Genomic DNA, 14817 nt, shown 5'->3' on the forward strand with positions numbered 1-14817 from the left:
CTTCACTCTGTCCTCCTACTGCCCTAGGGTTCCTCTTGCCCTCACCTGCCACCCCGCCAGCCTCTGAGTCCAGCTCATAATACTCTGTAACTTCTGCCATCTCCAACAGGATCCCACCACCAAGCACATCTTTCCCTACTCCCCCTTCTGCATTTCTGCTTTCTGCAGGGATTGATCCCAAAGTGACTCCCTTGTCCATACGTCCCTTCTCCAATGTCCCTCCTGGCACTTACCCTTGCAAGCGGAGGAAGTGCTACACCTGCCCCTACACCTACCGTTCAGGACCCCAAACGGTCCTTCCAGGTGAGCGGACACTCCACCTGTGAGTCTGTTGGGGTCATCTACTGTATCTGGTGCTCTCAGTGCGGCCTCGTGAGACACGACGTAGATTGGGAGACCCCTTCAGTAAGCACCCTATACTCCATCCGCCAGAAAAAGCAGGATCTCCCAGTGGCCACCCATTTTAATTCCACTTCCCATTCCCATTCCAACATGTCAGTCCATGGCCTCCTCTACTGGTACGATGAGGCCACACTCAGGTTGGAGGAGCAACAGCTTATATTCTATCTGAGAAGCCTCCAGACTGATGGCATGAACAATGATTTCTCAAACTTCCAGTAATGCCTCCTGCCATCATGCCCCATTCCCATTTCCCTCTCTCACGTTACCTCCTCAATGACTACAGTCCCATTGCATTCACATCCATCATCATGAAGTGTTTCGAGAGGCTCGTCATGAGGCACATCAAGACCCTGCTGCCTCCCTCACTGGAACCCCTGCTGTTTGCGTAACGTCCCAACCGTTCACCAGACAACGCCATTGCCATCACCCTCCACCTGGACAAAAAAGACACATACATTCTGATGCTGTTCATAGACTTCAGTTCAGCATTCAACACAGTCATCCCTCAGCACCTGATTGGAAAGCTGAAACTTCTGGGCCTGAACACCTCCCTCTGCAATTGGATACTAGACTTCCTGACTGGGAGACCTCAGTCAGTCCAGATTGGAGGCAGCATCTCTAAAACCATCACACTGAGCATGGGAGACCCCCAGGGCTGAGTGCTCAGTCCACTGCTGTTCACTCTACTGACCCACGACTGTGCTGCAACACACAGCTCGAACCACATCACCAAGTTCGCCGATGACACAACTGTGGTGGGTCTCATCAGCAAGAACAACGTCAGCTTACAGAGAGGAGGTGCAGCGGCTAATGGACTGGTGCAGAGCCAACAACCTGTCTCTGAATGTGAACAAAACAAAAGAGAAGGTTGTTGACTTCAGGAGGATACAGAGCGACCACTCCCCGCTGAATATTGACGGCTCCTTGGTAGAGATCGTTAAGAGCACCAAATTTCTTGGTGTTCACCTGGCGGAGAATCTCACCTGGTCCCTCAACACCAGCTCCATAGCGAAGAAAGCCCAGCAGCGTCTCTACTTTCTGCGAAGGCTGAGAAAAGTCCATCTCCCACCCCCCATCCTCATCACATTCTACAGGGGTTGTATTGAGAGCATCCTGAGCAGCTGCATCACTGCCTGGTTCAGAAATTGCACCATCTCGGATCACAAGACCCTGCAGCAGATAGTGAGGTCAGCTGAGAAGATCACTGGGGTCTCTCTTCCCACCATTACAGACATTTACGCTACACACCGCATCCGCAAAGGAAACAGCATTATGAAGGGCCCCACGCACCCCTCATACAAACTCTTCTCCCTCCTGCCATCTGGGAAAAGGCACCAAAACATTCGGGCTCTCACAACCAGACTATGTAACAGTTTCTTCCCCCAAGCTGTCAGACTCCTCAATACCCAGAGTCTGGACTGAGACCAACTTCCTGCCCTCGACTGTGCCTATTGTCTTGTTTATTATTTATTGTAATGCCTGCACTGTTTTGTGCACTTTACGCAGTCCTGGATAGGTCTGTGGTCTAGTGTAGTTTTTTCTGTGTTGTTTTTACATAGATCAGTGTAGTTTTTGTACTGTTTCATGTAGCACCATAGTCCTGAGAAATGTTGTCTGATTTTTACTGTGTACTGTACCAGCAGTTATGGTCGAAATGACAACAAAAAGTGATTTGACTTGACTTGTCTTACCTGCCCGTCACCTCCCTCTGGTGTTCCTCCCCCTTTTCTTTCTTCCATGGCATCCTGTTCTCTTCTATCAGATTCCCACTTCTCTAGCTCTGTATCTCTTTCACCTCTCAACTTCCCAGCTCTTTACTTTGCCCTTCTCCCCCCGCCCCCCGCCCCACCTTCTGGTTTCATCTATCACCTTGTGTTTCTCCCTCCCCTCTTCCTTCCTTCTAACTCTGACTCCTCATCTTTTTTTCTCTCGTTCTGCTGAAGCACCTTGGTCTGAGATGTCGACCACTCTTTCCCAGAGATGCTGCCTGGCCTGCTGAGTTCCTCCGGCATTTTGTGTGTGTTGTCTGAGCACATCAGCTCGGCCTAGGATGTGGCAGACACCACAGGACTGCTGGGGGATGACAGTGTGAAACAGCAGGACGCTGAGCTACACACTTACAGTCAAGTACAAATAAAGATTGAAATTAAACTAGACTTTGGGGTCTGACTCTGAATGTATATAGCAATGCGGGGGGAGAACAGTGGGTTAATCATGGAATATACTGGGGAAGATAATGAATTGCATACACTCATTGCAACGACTGCAGAATAGCATGGCATTGTTTGTGTGTGTGTAAATGTATGTGTATAAGGAATGCATTTCCTGAAAGCTCTTTGTAATACTTCTGTTATTACACTCTATTATATATGCTTTAATATTTGTTTCCCTCTTGATTTTCATATATATTCACTGAGTCAGTTCCTTCCTTCATAAAAGGGAGATTAATGACATTTTATTAATTTGAGTCAATATTCTTGTTTTATTTGGAGAAGCGATTTACCTAGTCTATTTCACACTACAGAATAGAAGTTAGAACGTGCGTTTCACAATATGTGCAAATATTTGCAGTCAAGACTCACGCTTGGGTTCAATACATTGCAGTGTGGAATGATTGAAAGTAGACCTGGTATTATCCTTAGGCAAGGACGATTTGGCATCCGAGTGTTTCAGTAGATTATCAAAACAGGAACCTGAGGAGACTGGCCTCTGCAGAAAAAAATATGCTGTTGAGTCTATCAGCAATGTGTTACTGCTTTTGGCAGTGTTTACAGTGAAATTCCATTCTTGTTTGTCTCAGGTGCCATGTGCAAGAGCATTGTACACATACGGCGGCCAGAAGCCAGGAGACCTGAGCTTCAAAAAAGGTGATGTCATCCTCCTGCGTCGGCAAGTGGATGAGAATTGGTATTACGGAGAAATTAATGGAGTGTGTGGTATTTTCCCTCTCAATTTTGTTCAAGTTATCCATCATTTACCTCAGCCCCCACCTCTCTGCAAAGCTCTTTACGACTTCACTCTCAAAGAGAAAGAAAAGGAAGTCAGCAAAGATCTCTTGCCGTTCCTGAAGGTAAGACATATCAAGCTAAATTTTACATATTTTAGAAGTTAATATGTCAACAATATCCAATATCATTGGGATCATCATAAAAATGTATAATTTTAAAAGAAGTTTTTTTCTCTTAAACAACTTTAGATGGTAAAATTGGTGGATGATAAGTGCTGAGCTGAAATATGCCTTTCGATTGTGTGTTTTATTTTCTGTGTTCTCACTCATTTTTGTTGCATTTGCACAATTTTTTGTGTGTTGGGGAGAGGGGTCTTGATGCTTTTCTTTGAACTGTTTGCTTCTTTTGTTTCGTGGCTGTCTGTGGGGAAGATAAATCAAGGTTGTATGCTACATACGTACTTTGATAACAAATGCACTTTGAATCTTGATATTGCATAAAGGATGCTGGAAAACCACCCATCCATTTTTCATCCTACCTGAGTCTTGGTTCTAATGACTTGGCTAACCCTTTAACCGATTAAGTCATTTTATTGGAATCCTGAGATCAAGGTACTTGCACAAGTGTGTGCCAAACTTTAGTGAGCAAGCAGGGATTATAATCCTACAAAGGAATATGGATACACACAGATTTTAGGGTGGCGTGGTGGTGTATTGGCTAGTGTAATAATGCATTACAGCGCTAGAGCTCAATTCCCGTTGCTGTCTGTAAGGAATCTGTACGTTCTCCCAATAACTCTGTGGGTTTCCCCTGGGTGCTCCAGTTTCCTTCCACATTCCAAAGATATATGGGTTAGTGTTAGTAAAACTTGTGGGAATGCTATGTTGCTGTTGGAAGCATGGCGACACTTCCCCAGCACATGTTTGAACCATTGGTCGTTGATGCAAACAACTTATTTCACTGTATGTTTCGATGATTCGATGTACAGGCGAAAGATAAAGCTATCTTTTATTTTTTTAAGATATATTGCATACTATTAAAGAAAGATTGCACATGCTTGACCAGATGCTGAGAAATATGAACTCTGTGCACAACTCTGATCACAGTGGACTCGTGTGTTTTCCAAACTGGTTGCATACTTTTCTTTTAGTCACTCAGTGAATGTCAATATAATTTTTATTGTCCATCTTTATCTACCCTTGAGTTCAATGGTTTGCTTTTAAGAATAAACTATTTTGTTATGGATTCACGTAATGGTCAGACTGGGTAAAGATTGTGGATTTTCTTAAACCAGACGTGCCTTTATGATTCTCTATTGGAAAAAAAGTAGCATGGAATTCAGCTCCCATCTTCCCATCTGCTTCCATGTCTCCTTCCCATCTCCTCAGAACCAGCTGAATGAATCATCAAATGCATTTGTACTTCTTAGCATAAATAATACCTCCACACAAAGGGAGCCAATAGATCACCAATTAACTATGAGTTAACAGAGTTTCAAAAATGTCTTTCAGAATGATATTTTAAAAGTGATCCGGAGAGTCGATGAAAATTGGGCTGAAGGCAAACTCGGAGAAAAAGTTGGAATATTCCCGATTTCATTTGTTGAGGTAAGTGTTAGAGGGAATTCATTTAATCATTGGTGTTTTTATGAATCCTTTGTATCTGTGATTATGTCAGGAATGTGAACTTCATTTAAATAGAGCCAACTTCATTAAAGTTGGCTTTAAAGCAAAATAAAAGAAGTAGTTATGTCACATTATTGCATTGTGACACTTAAACGTTACAATTCTCACAATGCAAGTTGCTCATAGCCCTTCGCAGTGCTTTGGTTTCTCAGAAGGGTGTAAATTCATTTTAGAACACTTGTTTAGCTCTTATTCTGCACCATTAAAACCTCTTGTTCTCTCAGAACAAATTGAAGGCCACATTTTAATTTTTCTGGAACGAATCAGTTAGATCTTATAAACCTAATACACACTTATAATCAATATAGTGTTACAACCTCTCCAGGCATCCTCACTTGAATCTTCCAAAAGTTAACTGACCTATGTTTTGCCTTCATGGAGACACAGGAGACATGTGAATTAATTTTAGCCATCATCTTAGAATTTCCACATGGAGCCTTTTAGCAGATGCACATCTTATGGATAAATACAAGTTATTTCTATTTGAATGATTTTCTTTCATAGGGCACCTCATGTTTCATGCCTATTTAAGACAATCTTCAACTGTAATAGTAAAAGGGAATAATAAGTCCAATGTGTTCTGGTTAAATCCTTCAGTGTTGCCTGGATTAGGGAGAGTGCCTTACGAAAACAGGTTGAATGAACTCGGCCTTTTCTCCTTAGGGCGACAGCGGATGAGAGGTGACCTGATAGAGGTGTATAAGATGATGAGAGGCATTGAACGTGTGAATAGTCAGAGGCTTTTTCCCAGGGCAGAAATGGTTGCTACAAGAGGACATAGGTTTAAGGTGCTGGGGAATAGGTACAGAGGAGATGTCAGGGGTAAGTTTTTTACTCAGAGGGTGGTGAATGCATGGAAATGGGCTGCCGGCAACGGTGGTGGAGGTGGATACAATAGGGTCTTTTAAGAGACTTTTAGATAGGTACATGGAGCATAGAAAAATAGAGGGCTATGGGTAAGCCTAGTAATTTCTAAGGCAGGGACACGTTCAGCACAACTTTGTGTGCCAAAGGGCCTGTAATGTGCTGTAGGTTTTCCATGTTTCTATATTTCTATGTTATGATGCATAATCAGGTCTAGTTTTCGAATTCTGATTGGACAACCAGTGAATATGGTTGTTGAAACAGAATGGAGTTGATCTGCCTTGTCACCAGGAAATATCTGTTGGAAATATCTGATGTACAAATCAAGTTCCTGACTTCCTTATTTTGGCAGAAGTGTTAACTCATTTATAAAATAAATGATCCGCTAAAATTGTAGAGAGAAGTATGTTAAACAAGTGAAATGAAATAACATCCTTGGTTAGTTTCACTGTATGACAGCCATAAGCAAAAATGGGTGCTTCTTAGCAGAAGTTTTGGGTCAGTAGTAGGAAGAGTTTTTCCAAATGATTGTAGTGGTCCAACTTCTTGGTTTCATTGCCAAAGTTTAGGAGATCCCAAAAGACTCTATGGCAAGTAGTGATCTAGAAGTATCAGCAAAATTAACACAAATTCTGCTCGTGGTTATTCAGGAAATAAAAGCAATCTAAGTCCTTTTAAGACTGACAGTGGTCATAGGTCAATGCAAAAACACTTGAACAGTGGTTACTTTTTATCAGGATGTACAGTAGAGCTATGAAATCCAAAGAAACTAGTGCTGACCCAGGGATGAGAACTCCATAAAATTAGCACAAACAAGGTCACAGTAATGAAGAAAACGTTGGCGTTAAGAATTAGTAAAAATTCTCAGAACCAGAAGGTTTCTACTTGGGCTTTTAAAGAAAAAGGGAAGAGCATTGAAGATATGCCAATGTCAACCTTCCGAAGTTATTTATTCAAGAATTAAAATGTGCTATTCAGTCATTTGGTACTTAAGAAAGATGAGTATCAGGCATCTGGAAGTAATAGATCAGTTAACCCAATGTCTATTGTCAGGAAATAACTAGAGGCTCTGATTAAGGACGGACTGACCAATCACCTCAAACAACTTCAGTGCATTGAAAGTCTAAGACTGTGAATTTTGAGAACACATTTCACTATATTCTTATGAAAGATTATTATCTGAATTGGAAGCTTATGGAAATGAAGGAAACTTATTAACCTATAGGTTAGAAACTTGGCTGAATAGCAGGGAAACGAGAGTAGCAGTAATTAGCAGATACTCAAATTGGCAAAGTGTGACTACAAGTGAGCCATGGAATTAGTGTTGAGTCCACAATTACTCACTATTTATTAACCATTTAGGGTACAGAGCCACTGAGGCCTACTGATGATGAAAGACAGACAGCGTTATAAACAGCAGAAATGGAAGAAAATAATGAAATACTGCATGTTAATAGATTAAATGATTGGATAAATGATAGATGAATTAAATGGATAAACTAATAACTCATCTCCTTTTACCTTAGGCCACAATCTTATCAATCACTCCTGATGAGTTATTAACTTCAAACTTTTTGCATAATCACTCAAAGAGTTGAACTGCATGTGCATGTAATGTGAGCTGTATAACTCATCTCCTTCTACCTTAGGCCACAGACTTATCAATCACCCCTGCCGTGGACACTTCCTGGAGGTCCAAGATCCGTATGCCCCATGGCCGCTGGACTAAGTGTATAAATGTAGGAGGGGACTATGTTAAAGAATAAATGTGCTAGGTTTTCTAAAATTGAATCCTTCTATCTTTGACCATGAACTTATCAATCACCCCTCGTATACGTACTAGAAAGTGGAAGTTTGTGAATGTGTGTCCTTAAATTCAAAATATAGTTTCTTTTGGATATATAGTGTGCGAGCCTTTCTTGCCTTGCATTGCACATATCCCTACAGTTAGGAAGTGCTTTTACATAATATGGAATTAATTTCCAAACATGGCCATTGTTCAGCATTTAGTACTTAAGTAATATTTGAGTTATCTTGTGTGTTTGTATGTATAAATAATTTGATTAAACATACTTTTTTGTTTATATGTATATAGGTTATATGTATAAATAAGTAAAATATATACATCATCATGGTACCACGTGGTACGTGACACCTTGCTTGAAATTAACATGAAGTTAGACACACATTTTGGACTTGTGTCTCTTCCTTTGAATTAGTTCAATGTTTTGAAGTCACAGACATAACAATTGTTGCTAGGTTGGCTGTGAATTGCCTAACTGTGAGATGAAGAATTTTGTTCAGCAAATGTGTGATTCAATCTGAAGTTAAAGTGCATTGAATCACACCTCAATCATAATCTTTGCAAAGGTCTAACTCTAAGTTCTGATAAGTCTTAAAACAATGAAAATGGGAATTTTAAAACAGTAAAAAAAAATTTAATGTATTGGAAAAATGTAACCCTGTTGTGGCTTTAGTTTTACTGATCTTACTCTAAGTATTTGGGCCATTATTCACTGGAGGTTCCTTCCGCTCTTTTCTCCAGATGAACTCAACTGCAAAACAGCTACTGGTAACGAAACGACTGGATGTGAGAAGTGTCATGTGCCAAAGCAGTCCATCAGCTGCCAGTTCCAACACAACCATCAAACAGACAGACTCTGGGAGGACAGGTCAAACAGACGCCTCGAGGACAGGCCCGAAGGAGAATCGTTGCCACACTAGTGCCATAAACATGCTGAACAGAATCTCCCACCTCTCACCGTCCCACCAGCCGCTGCAGATTAGTTCACCCATACTGATCAGCTCGAGTAACCCAGCAGTCGTGGCACAGATTGCAGAAAGAAGAACTCCATGCAGTCCCATCAGTCAGGTATCTCTTCTGTTTTAACTTACTGTACTTGTAGCCAAAATGGCATCATTGCTCAAATACTGTGGCCACGAAGAGCAAGGGTTAACCTACTCTGTGTTCTTTTAGAAACGTATTTAAGATTGGCTCTTTATTTCATGTGAGTTGAATATGAAACCCTTATTTATCCTCTTAAGCTTGTCAAAAGCCAATATCTCATATAAATTGGATCTGGTAGTTTCCATTATGTTGGTTCATGTTCAAGTTCATCTTATATTTTCACAGGGTTGAGTATCATCTGCACCATCTAGAAGTTTAATAAGTTCATTATTTCATGTACATAAAGGCCAGAGACAAGGGAATTGTAAATAATGACCTCCAGTTTACCATGGAATTCTAGTCCCTGGCAATTTTCTGGACATGAAATGGCTGCTATTCTGTTTCACTCTGGAAAATGTCAGTGATTTTCAGGACACTGTGGAGAAACAACCACATATAGATAAATCACAAACACAAGCAAATCTGCAGATGCTGGAAATCCAAAGCAACACACACAAAATGCTGGAGGAACTCAGCAGGCCAGGCAGTCTCTATGGAAGAGAGTGGAACAGTCAAGGTTTTGGGCCGAGACCCTTCATCGGGTCTCATCCTGAAGTGTCAGCTGTTTTCTCTTTGCCATAGATGCTGCCAGACTTGCTGAGCTCCTCCAGAATTTTGTGTGTGTTGCTTTTGGATGAATTAAAAGTGATTCTTTGTCAGCTTACCATAAGAGCTGAGGTAGTGAATGAGTTTTTATATCACGCCTTCCCTTTGTAGTTACTCTGTTGGTTCTATTGCATCATGCTTAACTCCATAAACGTCTTACATTAGATAGATTTGAATGGGTCTCTGCATAACTAGTTGACAAGCCTTGCGCTGGAATCTTGATTTAATATTTCAATAAAATAAAATGAAAGCAGAAAGTGCTGGAAATATTCAACAAGTCGAGCAGTATCTGTGGAAGGAGGAACAGTTGATAATTCAAGTCTGTGACCCTTTTTCAGAACCAAAACATTCACTGTTTCTTTTTTTAACAGATGCTACCTGACTACTGAATTGTTCCAACATTTTTTGTTTTTTTTTAAATTTCAGATTTCTCCAAGGCCAATCTAATGCTTCCCTCCCACACAGTCCTCCATTTTTCTTTCATTCATGTGCCTATCCAAGAGTTTCTTAAATGTCCCTAATCTATCCGTCTCTCACCACATCTGTTCCATTCACGTACCATGCTCTATGCTAAAAAAATTCCCAGTGTACTTTACACCTTAAAAATATGTGCTCTTGGATTAGCTTAGGAGAAAGCTGCTAGCTGTCCATTTATCTATGCCTCTTTAATTATCATCTTATACACTTCTATCAAGTCACCTCCTTCGTTCCAAGAGAAAAAGCTTTGGCTCACTCAACCTATCCTCAAAACTGATGCTCCCTGATCTAGGCAGCATCCTGGTAAATTCACTTTGCTCTTTCTCTAAAACTTCCACCTCCTTCCTATAATGAGGCAACTGGAACTGAACACAATATTGCAAGTTTGGTCTAACTGGTTTTATAGAGCTGCAACTTTACCTCAAGCCTCTTGAACTCCATCCCCTGACTAATAAAGGCCCACACACCTTAAATCTTCTGAACCACTCTATGAATTAGCATGACAACTTTGATGGATATAGGGATGTGGACCTCTGGGTCCCTCTGTTCCTCCACTGCTAAGAATCCTGAAATTCACCCTGTATTCTGTCTTCAAGTTCAGCCTTCCAAAATGTATCACTTGGCACTTCTTTGGATTGAACTCCAACTCCCCTTTCAGCCCAGCTCTTCAACTTCTCAGTGCCTGGTTGTAACTCTGAGAAGCTTTGTCACTATCCACAATATCACCAACCTTTGGCAGCACACCAACAGATGTCCTTAGTAAGGATTCGTGCTGCAAGTGCAAGGGAGTGTTTAGACAGCTGGATTTAGAGAAGGTCTACAAATTAGTAGCATTAAGCAGGATATCTTCATAAATGTATACAGAGTTGTTTCTGTGTGTGTGTGTATTTATGCAAGTTTTCATGTGTTCACGTGCAGATGCTTCTTAAAATTACAAAAAAAAATGTAATTAAAGGATTGAGGCTATTTTAGCAAACCACAAATCCCTTCTGTCAAGTTGTCAATCATTTGATAAGTTACTCAGTTAGCTGTAGTTTGCTTATTTGAATAAGAACAACTCAGTCACTTGTCAATTTTAAAACCCCCATTCTTTTAAATCTATGAATTGTTTCTGTACAAATTGCTCCTGAACCAGCACTGGATAAATTCATTTACTCACCTCAACACTGCACTGACCCAACAATCTACAGACTGATCGTCAACGGCACTATAATGCATATTCTCAGTGTTATTTACAGTTTTTTGCACAATTTGTCTTTTTTTGCATTTTGATTGTCATTTTTTGTTCACGTATTGTTTTTTTCATAAATTCTATTGTATTTCTTTATCTTTCTGTAAATGCTTGTTAAAAAAAAACAATTTCTAATTGGACATTGAACCCATGAACACTACCTCACTTACTTGTTTTTATTTTTGTTTTTTTGCACTACTTATTTTAAATTAACTATTTAATAGAATATATGTATTAATTTAATCCATTTCGCTATATTTCTGTACAAATGCTTCTAATTCAGTTTCTATTTTCACAGCCAGATACGCACCTGCATAATTTAAAGAACATTCTTTGCAAATTCAAACCACTCTAGTCAGTTTCAATTATTTGATATTGAGATGGTCGTTATGCCAGTTGTAATCCAGGAAACAAAATTCAAGATCCAGGATTCACGGTTGTTTAATGTCATTTCCATTACAGACACACACACAAACACACACACACACACACACACACACACACACACACACACACATGCGTCTGTTGAAGGGTCTCGGCCCGAAACGTCGACTGTGCTTTGATCTATTGATGCTGCCTGGTCTGCTGAGTTCCTTCAGAATTTTGTGTGTGTTGCTTTCCTTACAAAGGAAAGGTCTGGGTAAAATTCCATCTGCCACCATTTCACTCACCCTACCAAAATCAAAGTAATTTTTCATATACCAATATACATATACCCCTTTAAGATTCATTTTCAGAATCAGATTTAATATCACTTGCATACATTGTGAAATGTGTTAACTTAAGTCAACAGTACAATAAGCAGAATCATCTGCAGCATAATGTGAAAAAGACTAAGGAGCTGGTGGTGGACCTGAGGAGGGCTAAGGCACCGGTGACCCCTGTTTCCATCCAAGGGGTCAGTGTGGACATGGTGGAGGATTACAAATACCTGGGGATACGAATGGACAATAAACTGGACAGGTCAAAGAACACTGAGGCTGTCTACAGGAAGGGTCAGAGCCGTCTCTACTTCCTGAGGAGACTGAGGTCCTTTAACATCTGCGGGACGATGCTAAGGATGTTCTACGAGTCTGTGGTGGTCAGTGCTATCATGTTTGCTGTTGTGTGCTGGGGCAGCAGGCTGAGGGTAGCAGACACCAACAGAATCAATGAACTCATTCATAAGGCCAGTGATGTTGTGGGGGTGGAACTGGACTCTCTGACGGTGGTGTCTGAAAAGAGGATGCTGTCCAAGTTGCATGCCATCTTGGACAATGTCTCCCATCCACTCCATAATGTACTGGTTAGGCACAGGAGTACATTCAGCCAGAGACTCATTCCACCGAGATGTAACACTGAGCATCATAGGAAGTCATTCCTGCCAGTGGCCATCAAACTTTACAACTCCTCCCTCGGAGTGTCAGACACCCTGAGTCAATAGGCTGGTCCTGAACTTATTTCCACTTGGAATAATTTACTTATTATTTAATTATTTATGGTTTTATATTGCTATATTTCTACACTATTCTTGGTTGGTGCGACTGTAACGAAACCCAATTTCTCTCGGGATCAATAAAGTATGTCTGTCTGTCTGTTATTGCAGACAACACATTTCACTGTATGTTTCACTGTACATGTGATAATAAATGAATCTGAATCTGAATGTCACACTTACACTTACAAAGATGGATAAAGAATTGTGGTGATGCAGTGGTTAAGATATTACACTCGTAGCTCTGAGACCTGGACGAGAGACAGCCTCAACATTACTGACAGAGAAAAAGGCTCATGCAAATGGTTTCTGGAAAACAATGAATCTCTTTAGTGGAATGAAGCTTGGAAGTAAATAGCCTGATTCTGGTTTGCTAACTAATTTCATAGCAAAGCAGTTGAAGAGTTTAATAGCCCATGAAGACATTTTGGATGGTGCGGAAATGAGAAACCACCATCGTTGAGGAAAATAACTTGAACAAAAGTAAAAGACAGGTGACTAGGGAGGAAAATGGTAGAAAAACAGTGGAAATCTGGTGGTAGAAGTCTATCCTTGCTCCTGTGCACTCAATGTATAACATGACAACAGCTGCACATTGTACTGTAATTCCAAAATGCCATCTCGTTGAAGTCATTGCAACTGAACTTTAAGGCACAGCCACAACTAGATAGCAAGTTTGGTACGATTAATTGTCACTTTTGTAAGTTCAGATTATTTTTTTCTTATGTCCTTATAACATATACTTGGTGGCTACTTTATTAGGTATCTCCTTTAGTGAATAAAGTGGCCATTGAGTGTATGCTTGTGATCTTCTGTTGAGGTAGCCCATCTGCTTTAAGTTCCAGTAGGTTCTGAATTCAGAGATGATCTGCTATACAACACTGTTAAAGTGTGGAGTTACTGTCACCTTCCTATCAGCTTGACACAGTCTGGCCATTTTCCTCTCATTAACAAGCATTTTCAACCCCAGAACTGTTACTCTGTGGATGTTTTATTTCAGTTTTTGTACCAACTCACTGTAAACTCTATGGATTGTTGTGTGTGAAAATGCCAGGAGATAGCAACTTCTGAGATACTCAAACCAACCATCATTCCATGGTCAAGGCTATTTAGATCACAATTCTTCCCTATTCTGATGTTTGATCTGTACAAGAACTGAACCTCTTGACTGTGTCTGCATGCTTTTATGCATTGAGTTGCTGCCACGTGGTTGGCTGATTAGCTATTTGTAGTAACAATAAGGTAAACTGGTGTACCTAATAAAGTGGCCAATGAGAATAGCAGGCAGCTCTTTGGCCCATAAAGTATTGCTCTATCTCAGGGCAATCCCATCAAGTTCACCACTTATAAATACATGTCATTCCTTTTCTAAAATTGTACTGCAAAATAACTTGGCTTTCTTTTAATGTTCTGAAGGATAGAGGATTTCTTGGTCTCCATATAAACTTTTATATGGAGACCAAGAGGAGGTTCACGAGGAAGATTCAGGAATGAAGGGGTTAATATATGCGGAGCGTTTGGCAGCTTTGGGCCTGTACTCACTGGAATTTAGAAGAAGGTGGGGTGGGGGGGGGGGGATCTCATTGAAACCTTCTAAATATTGAAAGGACTAGATAGGGTGGATGTAGGGAGGATGTTTCCTCTGGTGGGGGTTACCCAGAACTAGAGAGCACAGCCTCAAAATTGAGGGGCAACCCTTTAGAACAGAGGTAGGGAGGAATTTTTTTAGTCAGGGAGTAGTAAATCTGTGGAGTGCTCTGCCACAGACTGCGGTGGAGGCCAAGTTTGTGTGTATATTTAAGATGGAAGTTGTCCGTTTCCTGATTGGTCAGGGCATCAAAGGATATGGCTAAAAGGCAGATGTATGGGTTGAGTGGGATCTGGGAGCGGCCATGATGGAACAGCAGAGCAGACTCAATGGGCTGAAAGACTCTTTCTTTCTTTTTCAATCTTTTTATTGAGTTTCATATAAATATAAAAAAAACATAACATAATAAAGAATAGGTTATGAATACAATAGACTTGAAATTACATTAATAATAAGATAATAATATCCTATTAAACATCAGCAAAAAAAAGTACATTAATCAATCGAGTCTATATAGTTATATATGAAAAAAAACAAATAATGGTCAAAAGAAAAAGAAAAAAAAATTTGAAAATATATAAAAGAGAATATATAT

The 14817-nt window shown here is 40.4% G+C and overlaps 1 protein-coding gene across 1 annotated transcript in view; it reads left to right on the forward strand.

Moving 5' to 3' along the window:
- The window catches only part of LOC132405186 (E3 ubiquitin-protein ligase SH3RF1-like), an 87418-nt gene that overhangs the window by 48564 nt on the left and 24037 nt on the right, over positions 1-14817 (forward strand). The window contains exons 5-7 of the mRNA XM_059989881.1: positions 3203-3472; positions 4862-4957; positions 8445-8771. Of these exons, the coding sequence (XP_059845864.1) occupies positions 3203-3472; positions 4862-4957; positions 8445-8771 (693 nt within the window). The remainder of the gene's footprint in view (positions 1-3202; positions 3473-4861; positions 4958-8444; positions 8772-14817) is intronic.

This window comes from Hypanus sabinus, chromosome 15 (genome assembly GCF_030144855.1).
Source record: "Hypanus sabinus isolate sHypSab1 chromosome 15, sHypSab1.hap1, whole genome shotgun sequence".
Taxonomy (NCBI): domain Eukaryota; kingdom Metazoa; phylum Chordata; class Chondrichthyes; order Myliobatiformes; family Dasyatidae; genus Hypanus; species Hypanus sabinus.